Source organism: Pelophylax lessonae, assembly GCF_965119305.1.
Source record: "Pelophylax lessonae genome assembly, chromosome: 1".
Lineage (NCBI taxonomy): Eukaryota > Metazoa > Chordata > Amphibia > Anura > Ranidae > Pelophylax > Pelophylax lessonae.
In genome coordinates, this window is record NC_138768.1 from 636,019,082 (window position 1) to 636,044,955 (window position 25,874).

The window sequence follows — 25,874 nt, forward strand, 5'->3', positions numbered from 1 at the left end:
AGGGTCTGCCCCAGATGCCACACTTCGGGAGGGGGGGCGGCCGGCGTCCCCCACTGTTTCCGTTTTAAGTTGAAATCGCCGGGTGCCGCTGTCACCCAAAGTCCCGCCTCCTTGTTTGGCTCCTTTGATAGACAGCACACTTGTCCAATTGCGGGACGTGTGCTGTCTGTCATAGGTAGGAGGTGGGACTTGTGTGACGCGGGAGCCCAGTGATTCAAATTAAAGCTGAAAAAGTGGGAGATGCCGGCCTATGTGAAGATGTGATGCGGCTCTCCTCTCTCTCCTCCACTCTCCTCCCTGATCCCCTGCACTGGTGAGGCTGCATTGCTTTGCACTGGTGAGGCTGCATTGCTGGGCACTGGTCAGGCTGCACAGATGGGCACAGCTGAGACTTGCATTCTTTATGTAACTCCCTCTGGAACTCTGCTCTCTGTTTTTTCTCTATCCTATCTTCTTAACATTTGGTAGTCATATCTCAAAAAATAAAATAAAAGTATCTTTTTTTTTTTTTTTCCATGGAGGAAATGTGAGAAAGAACATATATATCATACAATAATTCCATAAACACATAGCACATATACTGCATATATCCTTTGAGGAAAATATGCTTATACAATAGTTTACCATTTGCCAATTAAAAAAAAAAAAAAATGTCCCCGGATTTCAATTTAAAAATCTTGTCACCTTAGTTTAGGAGCAGTTGGACGTTTTCTTTTTCCAGCAGCCCCTGAACTCTTCTCTGTCTTCTTTATCTGTCAATTGAAACGCCAAATGCTTAGAACAGCATGCAAACGTGTCTGAACGAGGTAACTTGCATTTATAGGCGTTTCGTTTATAGGTGTTTTCAATGGGGTTACATTTCTGACCATTTTACTGTATGCAAAAATAGAGGAGATAGGAAATTCTCCCCAGACAAGGGTCAACCATGGACACAAAATGTATTCAAAGGAAAAACTTTATTGATCGATTGAAAAATGTGGCATGCTTAGACTCCCAGAACCATACAAACTCTCAACAATAAAAACATGTACATAAAAACAACGAACAACTTGAGGGATAACTGCAGTAACCAACCCAACAATCCCCCAGACCTATGAATGGATCAAATTTGTGAAATTGATGAAAATCTGATGAAACCAGCGTCCATTGGCTGGTGAAACGCATCATCTTTACTACACGAATGAGGGATGCCGGTGTCAGTAAGCCTATCTGCTTGAGCAGGAAACCGTCAAGGAAGTCAGTTTGAAGTGACGGCCTGCTGCTCGGCCCTCCTGCACATGCTCAGTACAAGCACAGGAGCATGGGAGCCCAGCTGGAACCCTCCAAGCGAGGTAAGGACGCCGCAGCTCTGCAGACCCACGCGGAACACCCGGATCCCATGACACAGCGCCATGAGGATGTGACAGACCGTTTGATTCCAAGGAGGTATTGTGCTTTACATATCGATCATGCAGAGAACTCTGCTACTACTCTTAACAGTTGCACAACTAACCTCCAACATACCGGTCTATGCCAATTACTCCATTACTGCTGGACTGTGTGTTTTTTCAGGCTTTCAGTTCATACTGCCTATTTCTACTATAGGGAATATTCCATGTGCAGTCTACCTGGAATATTGGTCCATATATTGAACTGACTCTCTGAAAGCTGTGGATCCATGTTTGGCCCAACCACTCACCCCTGTGGAATCAATTATCAGGGACTGCGCCCCACTTCACAAGTGGATCCCCCTCCCCTTTTTTTCATCAATTTCACAATTTTGATCCATTCATAGGTCTGGGGGATTGTTGGGTTGTTACTGCAGTTATTCCTCAAGTTGTTCGTTGTTTTTATTGTTGAGAGTTTGTATGGTTCTGGGAGTCTATGCATGCCACATTTTTCAATCAATAAAGTTTTTCCTTTTGAATACATTTTGTGTCCATGGATGACCCTTGTGGAGAATTTCCTATCTCCTCTATTTTTGCAGATTTTAATAATTTGGTCAACAGATTATATTAGCCCCCAATAGGGCAATAGGTGGTATAGAGAGCATTTCTAGGGGATGATCTTTTGTTTTCCCCCCCTCTGCTCCAATTCATTACATTCATATAGCCGTATAGGAGAGATCTTTTGTTTTTCATTATGACCATTTTACAGTGCAAAAACGCTTCTAAATGCAAATGCCGCTAAACATGCATAAATGCGGCATTGTGGTTGTTTTTAACCGTCGGTTACTAGCTGTCAAGTTCCAGCATTTAGGAGAGGTTTTCAAACGTCCCATGTTTATGAAGCCTTAAAGATATTGGAATCCCTTTCTTGTGCTGCTCAAGGAAAAGGTTGTTTTGAGGCCCAGGGCCCCTTTTTCTTCTCAAGATGGTGTCTTCATTTCCCCTTTACCACAACATTGTTCTACCATCACTCTGTCCTGCACCTAAACATCACAAAGCTATTTCCCTCTATTGTCTGGATGAGGTGCATGCTGTTCTAGTATAATCTCAACTACAACTCCCTTTCGTCAGTTCTCCCGTTCCTGAAGGACAGCCTGCTTCTCGTTCTTTTATTGCTAGGTGGATATTTCGGCTCATCATTTAAACCAGGTTCCCCCTTTTCCATTCAACTAGATCAGTTAGTGCTTCATGGGCTGTCAGCATCCGGCATCTGTTGCTTAGGTTTGCAAGGATGCCACAGCATCTTCTGTTCACATGTTAGTTGCGTTTTACTTGGTGCATGTTCAGGACTCAACTGATACCCACTTCAATCATAAGGTTTCTTCAGTCAGCACTGTAGGGTCTCTTCAGTCACCTTTTTTGTTTGTTATTTTTATAGGAAAAAACAAGACTTTACAATCACTAACATGTTCTACTTACCTGCTCTGTGCAGTTGGTTTTGCACGGAGTAGCCCCGATCCTCTCCGTTCTCGGGTCCCTCTTCTGTGATCCTGGCCCCTCCCTCCTGTTGAGTGCCCCTACAACATGCAGCCTGCTATGGGGGCACCCAAGCCAAGTCACAGCTCCCTGTGTACATTTAGACACTGAGCTAGCTGACTTTGACAGCAGTGGGAGCCAATGGTGCCGCTGCTGTGTCTCAGGAGGGAGAATCCTGGACACCTGAGACACTTGTGGACATCACTGGACAGAGAGGGACTTCAGGTAAGTGTTAGGGTGGCTGCTGCACACAGAAGGCTTTTTATCTTGATGTATAGAATGCATTAACCAATAGAAACCCTGACTTTACAACCCCTTTTAACCTTTACATTGTTTTTTTCCTTGTGTACTTTTTTTGCTTTTTGCTTGGTGTTGCCTACCCTTTTTTTTTTTTTTCAGCCAAGCGCTCACTCGACAGAGGAAGACTGGCGTGCTGCTCTCCTCAAGCAGGGGACTCCAAAACGGGTGCATGAAAGAAAGGAAAAGGAGGCACAAACACCTAGTGCATTACCCATGGTACTGTTTAAAATGATTTAATAAAATGATGAATGCATACTCACAAACATGAAGAATATAAATCGTGTTACAAATTCCCGTCACATGTATGTTGGAACATGTCCTGGAAATTGCGACCGCTAACGCGTTTCGGGAGTCAAGCTCCCTTCCTCAGAGCGGTCGCAATTTCCAGGATATGTTCCAACATACGTGTGACGGGAATTTGTAACACAATTTCTATTCTTCATGTTTGTGAGTATGCATTCAGCATTTTATTAAATCATTTTAAACAGTACCATGGGTAATGCACTAGGTGTTTGCACCTCCTTTTTCTTTCTTTCATTGCCTACCCTTAAGTTTGACAACTTTTGAACATTCTAGTTTTCTCAGAAAACTATCCTGTTTCTCTAAAAAAAAAGACTAAGTTTTTTTTATTTTTTTGTCCTGCCTACAAAATCTATTTCATGGAATACATTACGAGGCACAGGTCTCTCCCATCTGTTCTTATTGTCCAATCCTTTCATTGCCAGCTACTAAACTGAGGCATTCTGGAAGGCGGAGGGGTTATACTAGGCCTTACTTTTACCTTTGCATTACTAGTGTTTAATTATTTTTTCTGAAGTTGGCAGTAAAACCGTGTGTGTGTGTGTGTGTGTGTCTCATGTACGCTGCAGCTGTCAAACGCCTGTTTTACATCAAGAAGTGTATCCATTACAGTGTTGAGTATGGAAAGCATAAGTTATAGTTAACCAACTCAAAACCCAATGCCTGTATATACCTTGCGGCTTTGAACAGTTTTACCAGGGTTATGGCTAAAGCTATGAGCCATAACCCCAGATTTTTTTTTTTTCAGCCGGCAGCTGGCTTACTCTGTGTTCCTTGGACTTACCGTTTTTTTACCGGCATGCCCGAAAAACATTTTGACGGTGTGGCCTGCTGGTTACAGAGGTGTTAATAGACCATATCACTTTGATCGCCTCTATGGCCTTGGAGGACTGGAGCGATGTTGTAACGTCACTTCTGGTCCAGGGTGGAAGTAAACCTTTTTTTGTTTGTTTTTTTAAGGAAAAAATCACTTTTTTTATATTTTTCTTTTACTGGTAACCAGATATCTCCATAAAGAGGACCTGCCATCCTTATTTCTATTACAAGGGATGTTTACATTTCTTGTAATGGGAATGTAAATGTAAAAATACAAAAAAATTAAAAAATGTAAAGAGCCCCCATCCCTCTGTGCTCGTGCACAGAAGTGCATTCTCTGCCTTAGCCTGTTTTAATATCTTTTTAAATAAAATAAAAATTGGAATCACTTTAATTATTAATAAATTCTTTGTTTCCCGTGTATTTTTTATTATTTTTAATTTAAAACAAATGTAATTGTAAATCTTGCTTTTCCTTGTAGTGACTTGGAGCCAGAGTGGTTGGAAAGTGTACAAAGAAATGGAGAGCTCTTCTATCTTGAGCTGAGTGAAGGAGAGGAAGAAACTCTCTTGAATTCACAAGGTGTAAACCATGTGCGGTTTTGTGAAAATGAGGCAGAAGTAATCTCAGAAGATGTTGAGAAAGATAAAAAGACTGAGCCACGGTTTAAGAGACTTGCTAAAATATTGAAAAATAAACACATTGGCAAGAAAAGATCTGCAAGATTAAATAGCCAAGCAGGGCCAACATCCATCCTCAAACACCAGCCCAGCCATAAAACTGTAATGAGCGTACATCAGCAGTACAAAGATGTTTGTTTGTATGTAAATCCAAACCGTTTGCTTGAAAATGGACCTTATGAGAAGCTTAACCTGCTGCAGGCTCTAATTGGAATTGTACATCAGTCCTCAAGGACCAGTAAGCTTATGGAAAGACAGGGCAAGTATGATGTGGTGCATAAAAGGACAAGCCATGAGAAACTTGCTATACATGGTTTTATTCCCGAAGGTCCGGCTGTCAAAAGCCGCCAAATCTTTATTGGTAAGTGGAATTTATTTCTTCAAAGTGCCTGAAGTCTTTGTTAATTTGTAGTATTATGCAAAAAACATAATACGCTACAGATAAAACTTCAACTCTGGGGAAATCAGGGTTGGAAGGCTGTTTGTGATAAGGAGAGGTGTGTGTACAAAACTGTAGCACTCCTCCTTTTTTTTTTTCCCAGTCTTCCTTCCGTTTCCATTTTTCTTTCTCTTTTGGGGAGGATTTCTCTTAATGTGTGACATATTGGGTATCTATTTACTTGGCGTAACCTCTTTATTTTTTTTCCCCAACAAATTGGATATTTACACAGTTTAAAGGAAAGGTTTGGGACTTTGAGTGAGGTGGAGACCAGAACGCTGGGAGACATGGGTAATAAAAACGACCCAGGATTTGAGAGACAACACATGTATAATACTATAACACTTGATGCGGTCATTTAAGCAATACAGCCACAACCCACATTTTTTCATTACTCTGCACTTTGTTTTTATGGTGATATGTGTGGTGCGTTGTGCGGGACTGCGGGGATGACCACCACAGTTCCCGGGGGAGGCGCATGCGATGCCCTGCGCCCACAGAGCCGCACTTTGTTAATGACAGCCATCTTAGTTTTTGGCATCCGCTCCTGAAGAGTGGTATTTAGCCATGAAACACGTAGAGCTACAAGGATGTCATAAATGTTTCTACTATACAGAAATTAATCACTACTCAATCAATTTAAACAGTTACTTACCTATTGAACGTTTATTGCAATTCCTGTGTGACTGTGTGGCCAATACGAAGTGCCATAGTCCTTATACTCTTTATGCATATTTTGTGTACCTGCAAATGCATCAGACTGACCGATATGTTTGTAATATGCTGTTTATACATGAATTGCTATTTTACATGTTGTACTGTGTCTATTGATGTTGTACAGTAATAAAATGTTTTTATTACCCATGTCTCCCAGCGTTCTGGTCTCCACCTCACTCAAAGTCCCAAACCTTTCCTTCATGTAACCAGGGATGGGGGCACTATATTCGGTGCTCCATTTAAAGTCCCAACTTCTGCCTTTTTCTAGTTTGGATATTACACAGTTTGTTGGGATAAAATTCATTAAAGTGTATTTTTTTTCTGAAAAAATTGCATTAAAAAAAACTTCTGTGCAAATACCATGTGACATAAATAATGACAACAGCCACCGTTTTTTTTTCTCTAGTACCTCTGTTAAAAAAAAAAATTTACATTTTTACATATCTGTGAGAAGTGTCAGAATTGGCCCAGTGGGGATGTGGGTAATATAACAAAGTAATACATATTATTTTATTTTTATTTTTTTCTAAGGACATACAAAGCCTTTTTTCTCTTACGTCTTCTGACAGTCGCAGCCCGTTCAGTATTCCTTCACCATTGGGTAATGGCGCCCTTTGCAGGAGCAGGCTAGGCAGTGAAAAGATTTGGCAAAAACCTTTACACATAGACACACCTCTAGCGGGCTGTCCCTCAGACATTACCCTTAGCCACTCAGTGCTGCTCTTCAGTTTCTTGCTGCCTAGCTTAGGAGTAGGTCTAGGTTTCCCAGCTGGGACTCCTGTCTCAGTTTTTTTTCTTTTTCTTTTAAAAAATTTTTTAGTTTTATTTTCCTCACTATCGCTAGTTAGTCAGGGGGATCCTCCTGGAGAACTACAAGCAACAGCCGGGCTTGACCTCACACTGGATAATATAGATCCTTATGGTGGCCCAGCCTGACCAGCGAGCATGTGCAGGTTGTGATCTGCCCAGGCCTCGCCACGACGGTGCCCCTGTGGATGGGGACGAGCCTGCAGAGAGCCTTTCTTCGCCGGGACGTCTCAACTCTGGAACACCCTGTGTTGCAGCGTCCCCCCTTGGCTGACAGCACCCCCCACTCAGGGTAGGAGGTGGTCCGTATCGGAGCGGAGCCCACGGTCCGTGGTATGGTGAGTGATGCTACCCCCCCCGTGTCCCTGGGACAGTCATCTGAGGGGGGGGGGTTATGTGGGTCCACTCCATGGGGATAGCAGAACATGCGGTCTCTGTAATATCCCCCCCCCTGGATGGAGCACTGGGGGGGCACTCTGCGGTAAACGCTACATGGGGAGGGGTGTGGGGGGCTTTTTACCTTGTCCTGGGGGCCCTCCTGGTGGATTCCCGCGGTAGCCAGGTCCTGGTTTCCTGACAAATTAGCGCCGTTTGTTTGGGCTGCCATTTTGGGTGAGAGCAGCCATTTTTTAATGTTTGGGGCCATCTTGGATGTGGGCGGCCGCCTAGTAAGGGCAGCGGCCATTTTGCTGGTGCCTTTTCCCCATTTACTTCTATGGCATCCATTTTTCATTGGCTCAGGGTGCTGTATCGGCCTCTAGTGGATGAGGTCACTTCCTTTTTTGGCTTCTTCCTTTTTCCTGCAGCAGAGCGTGAGGTGGTCTGGTAACAGTACACTGTGACACTGTGGGGGGCTATTTTCTTCCAGTTTTTTAGGCATTTCTCCTCAAAACTGTGTTTTTCCTGTTTCTATATCCATCTAAAGAGGGACTCCGTCGGCGGGGCAGGTTTGCGGTGCGGACCGTGAAAATCACCAATTTTAAAGGGCCAGTGTCCAAAATTTTTGTTTCACATAAAAATGGAGTCCCAGGATACCAAATTCCCCACAGACCTGGTTGGTGCTTCGGGAACTCCTGAAGCAGCTTCCATAGCCTCTTTATCTGCTGCTCTTGCGACTCTGGCGTCAAAGGTTGATCTGCTGATGTCTCAAAGTACTGTTCAAAAACGGCCGATGCCCTCTGTCTTCTGACTCAGAGCCTGATTTGGTTGCCATGGACAATGTCCCCCCTGAGGGGTCCCAGTCCTCGCACTCAGAAGGGGAGGAGGAGTCCTCCTCTGTTGCAGGGTGGGAATGCGCTCTGGTTGAAGCACTTCACTCCTTCAGAGAGACCTTACATATTGAGGATGAGCCGCCCAGTCATGGACCAAATGGCCCAGGCCTTGGTATACCTGTGTGATGCGGCCCTGGACGAGGTTCCTCTGGCCACAAGGTTATCTGCGGTTGGGGTCGCACTCCGCCGCATGGTTTGGTTGAAGAGCTGGTCGGCTGACCATGCCTTCAAAAAGATCTGATGTGTCTGATGTCCCTTATTTGGGGGAACGGCTTTTTGGGGATCCCTTAGATGAAATGGTCAAGGGTCTCAGGGGGGGTAAGGGTACTCCTTTTTGCCCCAAACCGCAGAAGGCAAATCACCCCGTGCTTGGCGGGGTCCTTCTTTCAAGACTCATCGGGGGTCCTTTCGTGCCTCAGGGGCACAGGAAAAAGGTAAATCCTTCAAGACCTCCAAGAAGTCGTGGTCCGGGAAGCCCAAGGCCGGTCAGTCCGGTGCGATCGCCCAGTCTTCCTCAGCCAGAAGGAACGCCCTCACCCGTTTCAGGGGTAGGGGGACGTCTGCGTTGCTTTCGGATACCCTGGTTGTCCCAAATCCAGGACAGGTGGGTTACCCCGCAGACAGGTTCTTTCCATCAAATCTCCATCTGCCTCCCGGTCGTTTACGAGATCTCAAGGGGGCTGTGCAAGATCTTCTTGCCCAAGGAGTTGTTATACCAGTCCCTCAGCGGGACACGTATCGCGGGTTCTATTCCAACCTGTTCACGGTGCCCAGAAAAGAGGACAAGGTGCGTCCGATTCTGGACCTCAAGTCCCTGAACCGCTTTGTGCAGGTGCAGAGGTTCCGGATGGAATCCATCCGGTCTGTGGTGGCATCTTTAAATCAAGGAAATTTTCAGTTTGTGGCATTACCCTTTGGTCTAGCTTCGGCTCCCAGGGTATTCACCAAGGTTTTGGCGCCGGTGCTGGCTTTGCTGCGCAATAGGGGGATTGCGGTCCTAGGTTATCTGGGTGAGCTTGTGTGCCACTCTGTCAAGCGATCTGGCGGTCATGGTTCAGACGCTTCAGGAGTTCGGGTGGACCATCAATTTCCAGAAGTCAGCACTGACCCCGTCAGCCTGCCTGTGTTACCTGGGAAAGGGCTTGGACTCCGCTCAGGCAAAAGTGTTTCTCCATAACTTCGGACTTTACAGGACGAGATCAGGTCCCTCAGGGACAGCGGTCTCTCCTCTCTATGGGCCTGCATGAGGTCCCTGGGGCTGATGGTCTCGGCCTTCAAAGCCATACCGTTTGCTCAATTCCACACGGGAACTCTGCAAACAGAGATTCTTGCCACGTGGAACAAGGATCCTCAGTCGTTGGACAGGAGGATATGTTTGAGCCACCTCACGAGGACGAAACTTTCGTGGTGGCTCCTGTCACCCACTCTGAACCAAGGCAAGTCCTTTCTGCCTCTGTTGTGGCCGGTAATCACCACAGATGCCAGCCTGTTGGGCTGGGGTGGCGTTCTGGGCACCCTGTGTGCCCAGGGGATGTGGTTGGCGGAGGAATCCTCCTTGCCGATAAATGTCTTGGAGCTCCGAGCAATCAAGCTATGCTTGTTACATTGGTTGACTCGGCTGCACGGTCACCCGGTTCGTGTTCAAACCGACAACGCCACAGAGGTGGCTTACATCAATCACCAAGGGGGCACCAAGAGGGCCCGGGCAGCCAAGAAGGTGGCCGAGATTCTGTCTTGGGCCGAGGCACACGTTCCAGCGATTTCGGCTGTTCACATTCCGGAAGTGGAAAACCTGGCAGGTGGACTATCTGAGTCGGTAGTCCTTGGATTAGGGGGACTGGCCCCTGCATCCGGAGGTGTTTCAACTCCTGTGTGCCCGGTGGGGGACTCCGGACGTGGATCTGTCCGCGTCCCGTCTCAACAAAAAGGTTGGAAGGTTTGTGGCCAGGGCCCGCGATCCTCTGGCAGATGACACGGAAGTGTTGGTGGTGCCATGGCACCGGTATCGGTTGATTTATGCCTTCCCTCCAATTCAACTGTTGTCCAGGTTCCTCCGCAGGATGGCGTCAGAACAGGTGCAGGTAATTCTGGTGGCTCCAGACTGGCCTCGTCGGTCTTGGTATGCAGACCTCGTGCAGATGTTCGTCGAGCCTCCCTGGCAGCTTCCTCTGAGAAAAGATCTACTGTCTCAAGGGCCGATCTTCCATTCTGCTTTACAGTCTCTGGCTTTAACGGCGTGGCTGTTGAAAGCCAGGTGTTGAGAGACAGAGGTCTCTCACATTCTGTCCTTCCTACCTTATTGAGGGCTCAGAAGACTACCTCCCAGGAAGATTTACCATTGTACCTGGAAGGCGTATATTGCCTGGTGTGAGTAGTAAGGGTTTCATCCTCGCTCCTTTTCTGTGGCGAGGGTTTTGGCCTTCCTGCAGGAAGGTGTGGATCAGCGTTTGGCGCTGGGCACGATCAAAGGTCAGTTATCACCTTTGGCTGTTTTCTTCCAATGTTCCTTGGCAACTAACTCCCTGATTCGCACCTTTATGCAAGGGGTACATCATCTGACTCCACCGTGAAGGGCTCCTTTGCCTCCATGGGACCTGAATTTGGTCTTGTCTGTTTTGCAACGGCCTCCTTTTGAGAACATCAGAGAAATCTCTCTGCCTGTGTTGTCCCAGAAAGTGGCCTTTCTGGTGGCTATCACTTTTGTCTGAACTGGCGGCTCTATCTTGCCGTTCACCTTATCTGGTGGTTCATCGGGATAAGGTGGTCCTGCGACATAATGAGTCTTTTCTCCCCAATTGGTGTCGGATTTCCACCTCAACAAGGATATTGTGTTGCCTTCGCTTTGCGCAAAGCCCAAGCATCCCAAGGAATTTGCCTTGCATTCATTGAATGTGGTCTGGGCGATCAGGGTTTACCTGTCGGCCACGGAATCTTTTCGGAAGTCTGATTCCCTGTTTGTCCTTCCTGAGGGACCTCGGAAGGTTTTGGCTGCGTCCGCTGCAACCATTTCCAAATGGATCAGACATACTATTGTTCAGGCCTATTCAATAAAGGGTCAGGTGCCTCCTTTCCCTGTGAGGGCACATTCTACTAGAACTGTGAGTACCTCTTGGGCTTTTCGCCATCAGGCTTCTGTGGCTCTGGTGTGCAAAGCGGCAACCTGGTTGGTCCTCTGTGCACACTTTCACAAAATTCTACAAGATTGACGTGATGGCATCCTCGGATGCTTCCTTTGGCCGCAAAGTTTTGAGCGTGGCCGTTTGTTGAAGAGACATGTTGTTCTGTCTCTTCTTGGGGTAAATTTTGTTCTGGGGTTAGCTCCTGTTTGAGCTTCTGTTGCCCGGTTGGCTCCGTTTTTTTCTCTCTGGCCTTAACACGTTGCTGTTTTCTTTGGTTGCGTCTTTCCCACCCCTCACACCTGCACTGCTTTGGGACATCCCAATGGTGAAGGAATACTGAACGGACTGCGACTGTCAGAGGACGTAAGAGAAAATAGAATTTTTGTAAGAACTTACCGTAAAATGATTTTCTCTGAATCCTCTGACAGTTGCAGCCCCCGCCCCTCTACTTTGGGGTTGGTTGTCTTCCTGTACTGCTTGCTACGAAACTGAAGAGCAGCACTGAGTGGCTAAGAGTAATATCTGAGGGACAGCCCCCTAGAGGTGTGTCTGTGTAAAGCTTTTTGCTAAGTCTTTTCACTGTCTAGCCTGCTCCAGCAGAGGGAGCCATTAACCAATGGTGAAAAATACTGAATAGGCTGCGACTCTCAGGACTCGGAGAAAAGAATTTTACCGTAAGTTCTTACAAAAATTCTATTTTTTTTTCTTCATGTGATATTGAGTAGTTAAAGCTGAACTTTAGGAATGTGACAAGAACAACCCTTGCAATGGGTCCCCATGCATCCCTGGCAGCAATTTGTTTTCAGTACCAAAAGCGATAACCCCGAGCCGCACTTGAGATTACCCTGTAGTGATTTTGACCTTGTCCTTGCGATCCCCTGATGCTCTCCTGCTGATGCCAGCATCCGTCTTCCAGGTTCCTTTCCCTGGGAGCACCGCGACGCAGGGGGGCTGAACCCAACGGAAATTCAAAAAAATAAACAAAACATGACACCTACACATTGTAATACATTGTAATCTGTTAGGATTACATTACTGTGTGAAACCATTTCACCTCAGTTTTGTCCCTAGTGCTTTGTCCAGTGCCCTGCCTGCACTTTTACTGTTCTTTCTGCCTGGAAACTTGAGAACGTCCATGGCGTCCAAAAAGCTTCCCTTTTTTAGGTCAAAAGCGGTTTTAGACCAGCTAGAAAATACAAGGTGATTGGCGCAAAAAGAGTTCACAAAGTCACTTAACAGGCTGTGGCTATGGGGGAACAACAACATAGGGAGATCTAGCACGGAAAATCAATGTAGATACTGCTCACTGTAGTGGCTGCTAGTGGATGAGGTAGAAGTAGCTCTGGAGGAACAAGGAGAAAGAGAGCAAACACAGCGCCTTATAAGTGCAGCAGAAAGGTAATTTTAATTGAGGTATAAAAAAAAAACCTTCTCATAAGGGTAAGCTTGTTAAAAGCATGTAGTCCAAGTAAGGGCATCTGGCATCGCGATCCTGGAGGTCCTTGGTGGCGGTATCCCCGCTGGTTCTCATGGTGTGGGGATTCCTTGGTGGTTGTCGCAGCACAGGCAGCCTGTCCGGAGAGGTGCCCACCCTGTTCCTGATGTGGTAAGTAGCTGCCTCCCCTCTACCCCTGGTGGGTTTTGGGGTAGACGTGGGCCTCTCCCCTGGGGTGGTCGGACCCCCCCGGGCTTCCCTCCCTTCCAGTTTGCGTTCAACACACCCCCCCCCTGTCCTGGTGGTCTATTGCGGCCTCTGCCACTCCACTCCCCCCTGCCTTTGTGGAGCTGGCGGATCAGTTGGTCCAAGGGCTACAGTTCGTGATTCCTCTTTGGATGCTGCTCCCCTGATTTCTAGACTGTCTGTCTCAGCAGTGGTCCTGCTGTGCATTATCTGACTGAAATGCTGGTCTGCGGACCAGGCTTCTAAAAAAGGCCTTGTCCGATCTTCCATTCATGGAGGGATCACCTGTTTGGAGCTTCTTGGATGACATCATCAAAAGCCTCATAGGAGGAAAGAGTACTCTTCTTCCTAAGGCTAGGGTAAGGAGTCCCATCGCCGATGGGGACCTTTCTTTTCGGCTCACGAGCTCACTTTTTGTCCCTCGGGGTCTCAAGGCAAGGGATCCAAGCCCTTTCAGGCCTCTGCTGGGGGTTCTAAGAAGTTTTGGTCAAGCAAACCACGAGCGGGTTTTGCCAGTCCTGTGGACAATCATTCCTCCGCATGAAGGGGCACCCTCACCTGTATCTGGGGTGGAGGAACGTCTTCGCTGCTTTCCGGATCTGTGGACCTCCCTGATCCAGGACAAGTGGGTCCACGAAGTCATTCGCTCCGACTACAAGATCGGTCATATCTTCCGGAAAGGTTCTTCCTTTCCAACCTGCACCTCCCCCCCAGATGGCGTCCATACATCAGGGAGGTTTTTCTCGCCTCCATCAACATCAAGGGTGCCTACCTTCACATCCCAATATGTGTCGCCCATCAGCGCTTTCCCTGGTTTGCTGTGGGTGAGGAGCATTATCAATTCGCGCTTTGGTCTTGCCTCTGCTCCTGTGGTCTTCACAAAAGTGTTGGCCCCGGTTCTAGTATTATTGTGTCAGCAAGGGATCACGGTACTGGGATACCTGGATGGTCTGCTCTAATGAGCAGAGGCTTTGACTGCCTTGTTGGACAATTTGGAGATTACTCTGCAAACGCTAAGGGAGTTTGGTTGGATTCTGAATGTTCAGAAGTCTGCTCTGGTTCTGTCCACAAGCCTGGACTACCTGGGCCTGACTCAGGATTCGTCCTCAGCCAGTGTGTTTCTTCCTCTGGAGAAACGTCAAAAGTTGCAGGAGGCAAGTCGGCTTCTGCTATCCAGCAGACAGTAGTCTCTTCGAACCTGCATGTGGGTGCTGGGCCTCATGGTGTCTACCATCAAGGCAGTTCGGTTTGCAGAGTTCCACACAAGATCTCTGCAAAAGGAGATTCTGGTAAAATGGAACAAGGATCCTCAGTTTCTGGACAATATGATCCTGTTAAGCCGGAGTATGAGAGGGTCCCTGGTTTGGTGGCTTCATTCTCTGGCATTGCATCAGGAAAAATCATTTCTTCCCCTGTACTGAACGGTTGTCACCACGGATGCCAGCCTACCTGGGTGGGGAGGCGTCCTCGGCATGGAGTGTGCCCAGGGGGTCTGGTCTCTGTGTCCAGGCTACCAATCAATGTACTGGAGCTCCGAGTGATCAGACTTTGTCTGGATCATTGGAGACGTCTCCAGGAGTGATTCCTCGCTGTTAAAAGCTACAAAATCTACTTCTGGGAAGATTTACCATCGTACGTGGAAGACGTACACTGCATAGTGTGAATCCCTCGTTTCTTATCGGTGACTCTGATCTTGACTTTCCTCCAATGAGGGATTAAGCAGTGCCTGGCCTTGGGTACCATCAAGTAACAGGTGTCGCCTTGGCGGTTTTCTTTTAACGTCCGTTAGCCACACACTTCTTAGTGCGTACCTTTCTACAGGGCGTGAGAAGCTTGGTTCCCTCAGTGCGGTCTTCATTGCTGCCATGGGACCTCAATTTGGTATTGTCAGTTCTCCAGAAGCCTCCCTTTGAAAATACTGGGGAGATTCCCCTGCTTGGGGAAATACCCCTGCTTACGTTGTCTCAAAAGGTGGCTTTTTTGGTGGCCATTACTTCTGCGCGCAGGGTGTCTGAATTGGCGTACAGGGTGTCTGAATTGGCGGCGCTGTCTTGTCCACCTTACCTGGTGGTTTTTCGTCCATGTTGTTCCTTCCGAAGGTTGTCTTTAAATTTTCATCTGAATGAAGACATTATGTTGCCCTCCCTGTGTCCCAAGCCTAAACATCCTAAGCAAGTTAATTTGCACTCCTTGGATGTGGTTTGGGCAATAATGGTGTATCTGGCAGATAAGTCACACTCCCTATTTGTCCTCACGGATGGACCTCCCAATGGCTGGCTGACTCTGCTGCGACCATTTCCGGATGGATCAGACAGACTGTGGTTCAGGCTTATTCTATTAACCACTTGCCGACCGCCACACGACTATCTACGTCGGCGGTCAGTCCCTCACAGGCAAAGTGACGTAGGGCTACGTCACTAGCTTGTGAGGGTCTAGGGAGCGAGCGCGCGCCGCCGGAGGCGCGCTCCCGCGTGGTCACGAACCCCCCCCCGTGCGTGTGACCGGCGGACCCGATGTCCGCCGGTCACTCTGCGATCGGCGGGGGAGAGGGAGAAAGTCAGGCGGCTTGTGTAAACAAGCTGCCTGTCATTCTCCCCGGTGTATGAAGGATGATCATACGGTTCTACTATGTAGAACCGTTGATCACTCTTCATACATCTGAAGCCACAGCCAATCACAGTAGAAAGCACGCCCCTAGGGACACACATAGCCCCTCCCTTTCAAAAAAAGTTAACCCCTTCACTGCCAGTGTATTTTTACAGTAACAGTGCATGTATATAGCACTGATTACTGTAGAAATGTCACTGGTAACCCCAAAAGTGGCAAAAATGTCAGTCAAGGGTCCGATCTGTCCTCCGCAATGTCGCAGTACCGCAAAAAAAATCGCAGATCGCCGCCATTACGCGTTAAAAAAAAAAAAAAAAATGACAAAAATCTTTCCCTTTGTTAGTAAACGCAATAACTTTTGCGCATACCAATCAAAATACGCTTTTTGCAATTTTTTTTTTTTTTTTTACCAAACATAGGTAGCATAAAACAAATTGGCCGAAAATGTTAAAAAATTTAGATTTTTACATTTTTTTGGGGGGGAATTTCATATAAAAAAATGTGAAAAATATTGCTATTTTTGCAAAATTGACGCTCTTTTTTTGTTTATAGCGCGTGATCAAAAAATCACACAGGTGATCAAATACCACCAAAAGAAAGCTCTGTTTGTGGGGAAAAAAGGACGCCAAATTCGTTTAGATACAGCATCGCACGACCACGCAACTTGTCCGTTAAAGTCACGCAGTGCCGAATCGCAAAATACCCCCTAGTCAGGAAGGGGGTAAAATCTTCCGGGGCTACCAGGGGTAAAATCTTCCGGGGTTTAAGTGGTTAAGGTAGTCAGGATCCTCTTTTTTTCCCTGCCAAGGCGCACTCTACTCGGGCGCTTAGTACCTCCTGGGCTTTCCGTCACCAGGCATCAGTGATGTAGGTTTGCAAGGTGGCCACTGGTTGTCTGTACACACATTCACTAAGTTTTATAAAGTGGATGTGTTGGCAACTGCGAATGCTTCCTTTGGCCGCAAAGTTTTACAGGCTGCTGTTTAGAGGACTTGTCCTCTTTGAGGGTGTTTTTTTCCTGGTGAGCTCCAGTTGTTGACATTTGAACTCAGTTACCTGGTTGGCTATGTTTAGCTTTGGGAAAGTTGTTTTGTTCTGCTGTTCCCATCTCATGTTTGACACTGCTTTGGGATGTCCCTATGTTCAAGAGGATAAAGTGCTGTGTCCGTCAATGAACGAAAGAGAAAATGGGATTTTTGAATTCATTTCTCTGATGTTCATTGACTAACACAGCACCTGCCCCTCTGCGGAGTTGGGTTTGTTCTGACACTGCTTGTTACACTGCTTGTTACAAATCTAAAGACCTATAGCAGGAAGTGGGAGTATACTCCCTGGGACTGCCCCATAGGTGTGCTCAAGCTTTTTTTCTCTGCCTAGTGTCCTACTCCTGTAGGGGGCAATATAACCCTACAGTCAAGAAGAGTGCTGTGTCCGTCAATGGACATCAGAGAAATGGATTTTACGGTAAGTCAAAAATCCCATTTTTTTTTTTTTATTTTGTCAAATTCCTGGAGTTCAGCTTTAAGGTTCATAAAAACAGGTGACCTCTGAGGAGTGTGCACTTTGTGTACTCATAGGAGTTATCTTCTGTTACGTTCATAGCACATTCCTCTGAGCACATGTTTGGCTTCACTGTGTCCTGGTAACGTGTGCTGGCTCAGCTGTAGCATACATGGTATGCATAGAAATCTTTTCTTTCTCACTGATGCGTATAGGTGTTCTGTAGTACTTGGGTGAAACATCAACTGATTTACACTTTAGATATAAACCTGTACAAGCCTGTAGATCGTTTTAAGTGGGTAACATGTGTTTTAACAATAGAGCAAGCGTAAAATAGCCGTTTTTTTTTTTTTTTTTTCACTGGATTTGTCTAGCAATTTTTTTTTGGGTTATTGGTTTGTTTCAAAACAAGGTAAACTAACTAGCTAGTACAGTTTTTTTTTTTTTTTTCATGCGTAATTTCATTTTAGTTTTACACGTTACAATGCACTTTTCCCATGCCAAAGAGCATTATTGGCATTCAGGACACAACTATAGGCAAAACATATTTTTTCATTTTGGACATTGTAAGAGAAGGTTAGAAAATCTTGCAGGATTTTTTTTTTTTTTTCGCCATCTGTGTCCCATTGTAGAGATTTGCCTTCACCTGTCCTATTGCAAAACAGGAAGTGAGAGAAAAATCCCTACAAATTAAGGGAATTCTTTGGGGGGGGGGGGGCAGGTCACCAGAACTAGTGTCCCAATTGCTAGATTTCCTTTTACTTTTCTGGGAACAACCCAAAATTTGTGATTTCTCTTTCGTTCATTGACGGACACAGCTCCTTATCATCGTGACCATTGGGTTATACTGCCCCCTACAGGAGTAGGACCCTAGGCAGGAAAAAGCTTGACTACGCCTATGGGACAGTCCTAGGGGGTATACTCCCACTCTCAGCTATAGACACTCAGTTTTTTTTTCTGCCTAGTCAGGAGTAAGGACCTAATTCCTTGCTGGGATCTCTGGTCCTGCCAATTTTTTCATCTTAAATTACATTTTTTCCTCCTTTTAATTGTTTTGTTCCTGTGGGAACTACAATCAAGTGCTGGACTGGGCGACGCACTGGATAATATAGATCTTTGGGGTCCCCTCAGCCCGGCCAGTGAGTGCGTGCAGACCGCAGCTCTGTGCTAATTCAGCTGCAACATAGCCCCATTGGACGGGTGCTGGCCTGCGAGTTAAATGTCTTGCGAGGACGCATACGAACTGGCTTCACCCTGAGGCGCAGCATTTCCTCCTGGCGACAACACCCACATTACGATGGAGCAGTGTCTTATCTAGAGAAGTGCCCACCCTGTTCCTGGTGTGGTAAATGGCTGTCCCCCCCCCCCACTACCCCTGGAGGGTTTTGGGGTTAACGGGGGCCCCTCCCTGGGATGGTCAGACACCCGGGTTCCCCTCCCTTCCCCCCAGCCCTGTCGCTGGGTCTTTCATAGTTGCTGCTGACTGGGTTTTCCTGGTGCGCAACAGGAGGTTGAGAAGGGTTCCCTGCCACCTGTGGGTTGGTGACTAGGGCAGGGATGTCCTCTGGGCTCCCTGCAGCGGTTGTTGGGCTGTTGGAGCAGATGTTTTTACTATCCGAAGGGTACGCGCCTCACACGGCCGGATCGACCAAAAATTTAGGCCGCGGCTTTGCGGCCTACTCGTTAGAACCTATGTGAGACGGCCCCTGTGAGGATAGCTGAAGCCACTACCTTCAGTTTGGGCATCTGCCTTCCCCCTCCGCTGCACCGCGCCGCCGGGCGCCCTTAGAAATTTAGGCCGCGGCCTACTATACCTGGTTGGCTATAATTAGCCCTGGGAATTATTTTTCTGATGTTTTCCCACCCCTTATGTTTAACATTGCTTTGGGGCGTCCCAATGGTTAAGAAGAATCAGGAGCTGTGTCCGTCAATGAACGAAAGAGAAAATAAGATTTTTGACTTACCGTAAAATCCATTTCTCTGATGTTCATTGACTGACATAACACCCACCCCTCTGTGGAGTTGTCTTTTTTCTGACACTGCTTGTAACAAAACTGAGTGTCTATAGCTGAGAGTGGGTGTATACCCCCTGGGACTGCCCATAGGCGTAGTCAAGCTTTTTCCTGCCTAGTGTCCTATTCCTGTAGGGTGCAGTATAACTCAATAGTTAAGAAGAATCAGAAGCTGTGTCCATCAATGAACATCAGAGAAATGGATTTTACGGTAAGTCAAAAATCCCATATTTTTTTCCTTTCTTTGTTATTTTGTTCCTGTGAGACTCTACATTTAAACTGCCAGGGAGCGCATGCAGTCCGACCACAACATAACCCCAAAGGGCGGGGGCTAGCCTGGGAGTTAAACATCTCACGAGTGCGCATAGGACCTGGCCTTGGCCTGAATAGCAGCGTTCCTCCTAACCGAAAGTTTCCTATTCCGATGGAGCGGTGGTCTGTCAGCAGCGGGGCCCACCCTGTTCCTGGTATGGTAAGTAGCTGTCCCTCCTCTTCCCCTGGAGGATTTTGGGGTGGACGTGGGCCCCTCCCTGGGACGGTGGGACCCATAGGTCCCCCCAGCCCCTCTAAAATTTCGGTGGTCACTTGGGGTCTTCTGGCCCCTCCCCCACCTTCCCTGGGTGATGTGATGAGCTGGCTTTTGCCACAAGTGGGGCTTGTTGGAGTTGCTCCTTTCCTGGTGAGCAACGGGGGTTGAGTAGGGTTCCTCGCCATGCTCGGGGTTGCTGACTAGGGCGGGGATGTCCTCTGGGCTCCCTGATGCAGTTGTTGGGCTGGGGAAGCGGAGGGTTTAGCACTGCGGCTGGTCCTCCGTCCACAAACAATTAGGCTGCAGCTTACTAGGCCATGCGGCCGAGTCAGGCGCCTTCGTTGGAGGGCAGCCCCAGTGAGGTTAGCTGAAGCCCCCGCTCTTTCTTTTGGGCATCTGCCTGGCTGGGATCTGTGCACTTGTGGCTCAGCCTCCACAAAAATCTAGGCTGTGGCTTGCGGCCTACTAGGCCAGCTTGGCGCATTCCTTGGAAGGGGTGGCGCTGTGGGGGAGGTTTATTTTTTCATGGCAGCCATGCCACCATTATTGTGCAGGGCACCTGCCCCTTTTTAGCACTGTGGGACCATTAGGGTACCCTGCCTGCACTACCGCATCACGGTGGGCGGCCCCCTTTTAAGGGAGCTATTTCCTATTATGCAGGCTTTTCTGGAGGGGCTCGGAGGGTGACCCCCCCCCCCCTGTTTTTTTTGTTTTTTTTTTGCGGGGTCCAGTAGGTGGTCCATTCCGCCAGCGTCCCTCCAGGTTTTCCAGGTAAGCTTGGTATATAGTGCCTTCCGCCCTCCCCTGCCTCATGTCTCCTCAGATCCTGAATCTGTTTCAGCCGCTGCGGATGCAAGTCACCCTACTGGGTCTGGGTCCACGCACCTTGAGTGTCAGATAGTGAGGAAGATTCCTCTGCTCCTCTAGCACGCATGAAAAGGCGCTGGTAGATGCACTGTTTGTGTCAGTGCATGAAACTTTTAAAATGGAGGATGCGGCTGATGCTGTGACTTAGGTGCCTCCAAAGCGGCGAGGGTGTTCCCCTTTTCCGCTTACTTTGACAACATTGTCACAAAACAGTGGGGTTGGCCAAAACGCACTCTTGTGGTCCCTAAACGTTTTGCTATGGGGTATCTGTAACGGAACAGGACACCCCTGACTGGGTACCTCCGTTGACAGATGCTCCTAGTGCTTCCCGAGGGCTCCAAGCACTCCACCAGACACCGTAACCACTTCAGACCCCACGAACCGCTGCAGCTTGGTTAGGGTCTCGCCGTCTCCTACCCACCCTGGACCTACAACAAGGCTCCAGGTTCCCATGGGGTGAACCTTTTTCCCTAGAGAGGGCAGCGTATTAAGCTCTTACACAAGCTCTTACAAGAGCTTAGTGATTATCTAAGGGGGTATGGAAGACCATAGAAATCCCTTGTAGCATATTCCCCCAGTAAGAGACAGGACTCTAGATTGAGGGTGAAGTAACTCTAGAACAACTTTATTGAACAAGAAACAGACTTGTTTACAGTTTTCACCCACAAGGTTACCACCCAGGTGGAACTTGTTGAAGACTGGACGTAACATTCACAATCCAATAGGAACAGAGTTTTTACACTCTCATACAGTGTACACGATCCCTCCCCTCTGGCTGATTACAGTAGCATATACAGATGAAAGTGTATACAGGAACTAAACTAATTATCTAGCAATCTGGACAGAACAATGTGAGGTAATTAACATTTCACAATGGAACAGACAGGTAAACTTTATCACAATACACATTCCCTCCCAATACAAAAAGGGAAGTCTGCGAATGACAGTTTTTGTGTCTCTCTCACAGCCAAGCATGGAATACACTGTGTAAGATGGTATTAAATATTCATATTTCTATATGAAGATTTTGCTGACAAATATTGAAGCAATCCAAACCATCACTCATCTGTCTTTCACTCATAGTGACGGTTAGTACCGTCACAGTATCCTTTAAAGGATTCCCTGCTTAAAAAGTGGATGGTCCCACCGGCAGTGGACTCACCAGTTTCCTGGTTTAATAGAGCTACCCTAATTCCAGTTGAAGAGTCCCCGGCCTTTAAAGATCCGGCTGACAGGAGGGCGGAGGCTCTGGCCCGCCATATGTTAACTGTGGCTGGTTCGGCACTAAGGCCGGTGTTCACTATTGCCCTGGTGTCGCACCGAGTGGGCTAAACTTTTCACAGAGACCTGAAGGAGAAGCAAATTCCCCCTGCCTTTTGCGGAGCTGGTGGATCAGTGGTCCAGGGGCTTCAGTTTATCTGTGATGCCTCTTTGGATGCAGCTCCTTTGATTCTGGGTTGTCTGTATCAGCAGTGGTCTTTTGGCATATTATCTGGCTGAAATGCTGGTCTGCAGACCAGACTTCTAAGAAGGCCTTATCTGATCTTCCGCAGGCTACCTAGGGCAAGGAGCCCTGTTGTACACATGGACCATTCTTCTCGGCTCATAAGAGACCTTTTCGTCGCTCAAGGTCTCAAGACAAGCAATCAAAGCCCTTCAGGGCCTCCACTGTAGGTTCCAAGAGAACCTTGTCTGGCAAGCCACAACCGGGCTCTTCCAGACCTGCGGACAAGGCTTCCTCTGCTTAAAGGGGCACCCTTACCTGTATCTGGGGTGGGGGAAGTCTTCGCTGGTTTCCGGACCCGTGGACTTCCCTAGTACAGGACAAGTGGGTCCACAAAGTCATTCGCTCCTATTACAAGATTGAGTTTGTCTTATCTTCCGGAAAGGTTCTTCCCTTCCCACCTGCACTTTTCCCCAGATCGCTTACGGGGTCATTTTGGGGCAGTGAAAGATTTGTTACTTCAAGGGGTGATTGTTTTGCTTTTGAGTTCAGAACGTTTTCAGGGGTTTTACTCAAACCTCTTTACAGTTCCCAGGAAGGAAGGCAGGGTACATCCAGTTCTGGACCTCAAGGCGCTACACTGCTTTGTATAGGTACATGCGTTCCGAATGGAGTCCATTCCCACGGTAGTGGCGTCCCTACATCAGGGGGATCTTCTCACTTCTATTGACATGAAGGACGCCTACCTTCACATTCTACACTCCAATATGTGCCGGTCATCAGCGATTCTTCTGCGGGCGAGGAGCATTATCAATTTGTGGCGTTACCCTTTGGTCTCACCTCCGCTCCTCGGGTCTTCACAAAAGTGTTGGCCCCGGTGCTAGCATTGTTGCGTCAGCGGGGGATCATGGTACTGGGGTACCTGGACAATCTTTTTCTGCAAGCGGAGCCTCTGACTGCACTGATGGACAACTTGGAGATTACTCTGCGAACTCTGAGGGAGTTCGATTGTATTCTGAACCTTAAGAAGTCCACAAATCTGGACTATCTTGGTCTGACTCTGGACTCAGCCTCAGCCAGAGTGATTCTTCCTCTGGAAAAATTCAAGACATTGCAGAAGGCAATTCAGCTTCTGTTGTCCAGCAGATGATCATCCCTCCAGGCTTGCATGTGGGCCCTGGGCCTGATTGTGTCTACCTTCGAGGTGGTTCCGTTTGCACAGTTCCACACGAGATCTCTGGAAAAAGAGATTCTGGTGCAATAGGACAAGAATCCACGGTCTCTAGAGGTGGCTTCGTTCTCCAGCACTTAGACAGGGAAGATCCTTTGTCCCCCTGTACTGGCCCGTTATCCCCACGGATGCCAGGGAGGCATCCTCAGCACAAATTGTGCTCAGGGGGTCTGGACTCTGGAAGAGTTATGTACTGCCGATTTAATGTACTGGAACTCCGAGCGACCAGACTTTGTCTGGATCATTGGACAATTCTTCTTTAAGGGTGTCCGGTAAAAATTCAATCAGACAATGCCACAGCCGTGGTCTGTCAATCACCAAGGGGGCACAAGGAGTGTCCTGGCGGCTCGGGAAGTAGCCGGCATTCTAAGGTGGGCAGGCCAATTAATTTCAGCCCTTTTTGCTGTACACATTCCAAGGAACGTACAGAGGTTTGTGGCAGTCTCGGGATCCTCTGGCCGATGCCACAAACACATTCTAGGGGCTCCAGACTAGCCTTGCCAGTCTTGTTATGCCAATCCTTGGAGAATTCCTCTCAGGGAAGGTCTGCTGTCCCAAGGGCCAATCTTCCATCCTGCTTTACAGTTGCTGGCTTAATCGGCTTGGCTGTGGAAAGCCAGGTGCTGAGTGATGGAGGTTTTGTCTGAATCAGTGATTCCTACACTGTTAAAGGCTAGAAAATAGACCCCTAGGAAGATCTACCATCGTACTTGGAAGAAGTAGATTGTGTGGTGTGAGTCTCTTGGGGTTCCCCTTTTTCCTTCAACGAGGGGTTGAGCAGCGCCTGGCCTTGGGTACCATTTTTAAGCACCAGGTTTCGGCTTTGGCAGTTTTCTTTCAATGTCCATTGGCCACACATTCCTTGATGCGTACCTTTATCCAGGGAGTTCGACATTTGGCTCCTCCAGTGCTGTTTCCATTGCCACCTTGGGACCTCAATTTGGTTGTCAGTTCTCCAGAAACCTCCCTTCGAATATTAGGGATGTTCCCCTGCTTACGTTGTCAAGGTGGCCTTTTTTTGGTGGCTATTACTGCTGCGTGCAGGGTGTTGGAGCTGGCGTCGTCGCCTTTCCTTTTACCTTAACCAGGTGGTTCTTTTGTCCCTGTCCGTCATTCCTTCCATAGGTCATCTCTGATTTCCATTTGAATGAAGACATCGTGTTGCCTTTCCTATGTCCCAGGCCTAAACATCCTAAGGAAATTGCTTTGCATTCCCTGGATGTGGTTGGCTTAAGAAGATAAGAAGCTGTGTCCGTCGAACATCAGAGAAATGGATTTTACGGTAAGTCAAAAATCCAATTTTTCTTTACTTTCAATGATAATAGTAAACAGGACAAATAAAGCGGGTGAATCTCCTTAATGGGGGCACAGACAGTGATAAAAACTGACAAGCTTTCTAATCCTTCTTCACTCTATCCAAATCTAAAAAAAAAAGTTTTGCTTTTAGTTATACTTAGGTAATGACAACATACAGCTACATCCAGTAGTCAGAAGTTTGACATGTCACACAATCCACTTTAGCATCAGGTTCATGACGAAGTAATCTGTGCGAAAATGACAACTTTCCAACCTCCGAATGCAGTTCTAGCTATGACCATCTAAATGTAGATTACTGATCAATTCTAATTGTGGAGAATGGTGAACATACTTAGCAGGGATAAACACTGGGTCTTATTGCTTACATTTTTACTGTTTATTTTTTCCTTTTTGACAGGCGATACGCTAATTGCAGTTAATGATGTGGAAGTCACTGCAGAAAACATTGAAAGAGTTTTATCTTGTATACCAGGACCCATGCAGGTAATTTCACCACACTTTTTTGTCGGAAATAACCATAGAACTGGAATAAACCTTGTATAAATCTTGTAAATTATGTGATATCGTATTTTTGGTTTAATACTGGTGGCTTGAGACATGCACCAGATTCTTATATCCTTTGGAGACTGGAGTGGCAAGGCATCAATCTAGCTTTAAACACCAAAAAATGCAGCAACCTATATTCCGGACACACAGGAATTATGAAAATCTAGAAAGGTGCGCAAAACTAATATTTCTGTAGTGAATAATGCAAAAATGTGTGTTCAAAAATAAAGTTAAAGAGGAAGTAAACCCTCCTCAGGAAGTTGTACCTATAGGTAAGCCTATATTAAGGCTTACCTATAGGTACTGTAAATATCTCCTAAACATGTACCGTTTAGGAGATATTTACCTTTAATGCAGCCAGTGACGTCACTGGCGCATGCGCTCTGAAGGAACGGCAGATCGTGCCGTTCCTTCAGAGCCCCGTGCCGTGACCGTCGGCTCCCGCGCGCGTGCGCGGGAGTGACGTCACCGCGGCTCCGGCCAATCAGATGGCCGGATGCCGCGATCCCGGAAGACGGGCGACTATACATGTCGCCCGTCATACAGGTAAGCGGACGGCACGGCGGGGGCTCGTTCTGAGGTAAGTATTTCATAATGAGCTACTATGCGATGCATACTAGCTCATTATGGGTTTCTCTTTCAGGATGTAAAGAAGAGAAAAAATTTTTTTCTCGGTTTACAACCTCTTTAACTCATATTAACCAATTCAATACCAGGCACTTTTACCCCTGTTCCTGCCCAGGCTGATTTTCAGCTTTCAGCGATGTCGCAATTTGAATGACAATTGT

General features: G+C 47.3%; 1 protein-coding gene across 3 annotated transcripts in view; it reads left to right on the forward strand.

Moving 5' to 3' along the window:
* The window catches only part of INTU (inturned planar cell polarity protein), a 177,554-nt gene that overhangs the window by 58,387 nt on the left and 93,293 nt on the right, over positions 1 to 25,874 (forward strand). For all 3 annotated transcript variants that reach the window (XM_082266659.1, XM_082266657.1, XM_082266658.1), the window contains exons 2-3: positions 4,801 to 5,360; positions 24,938 to 25,023. In XM_082266659.1, the coding sequence (XP_082122785.1) occupies positions 4,801 to 5,360; positions 24,938 to 25,023 (646 nt within the window). The remainder of the gene's footprint in view (positions 1 to 4,800; positions 5,361 to 24,937; positions 25,024 to 25,874) is intronic.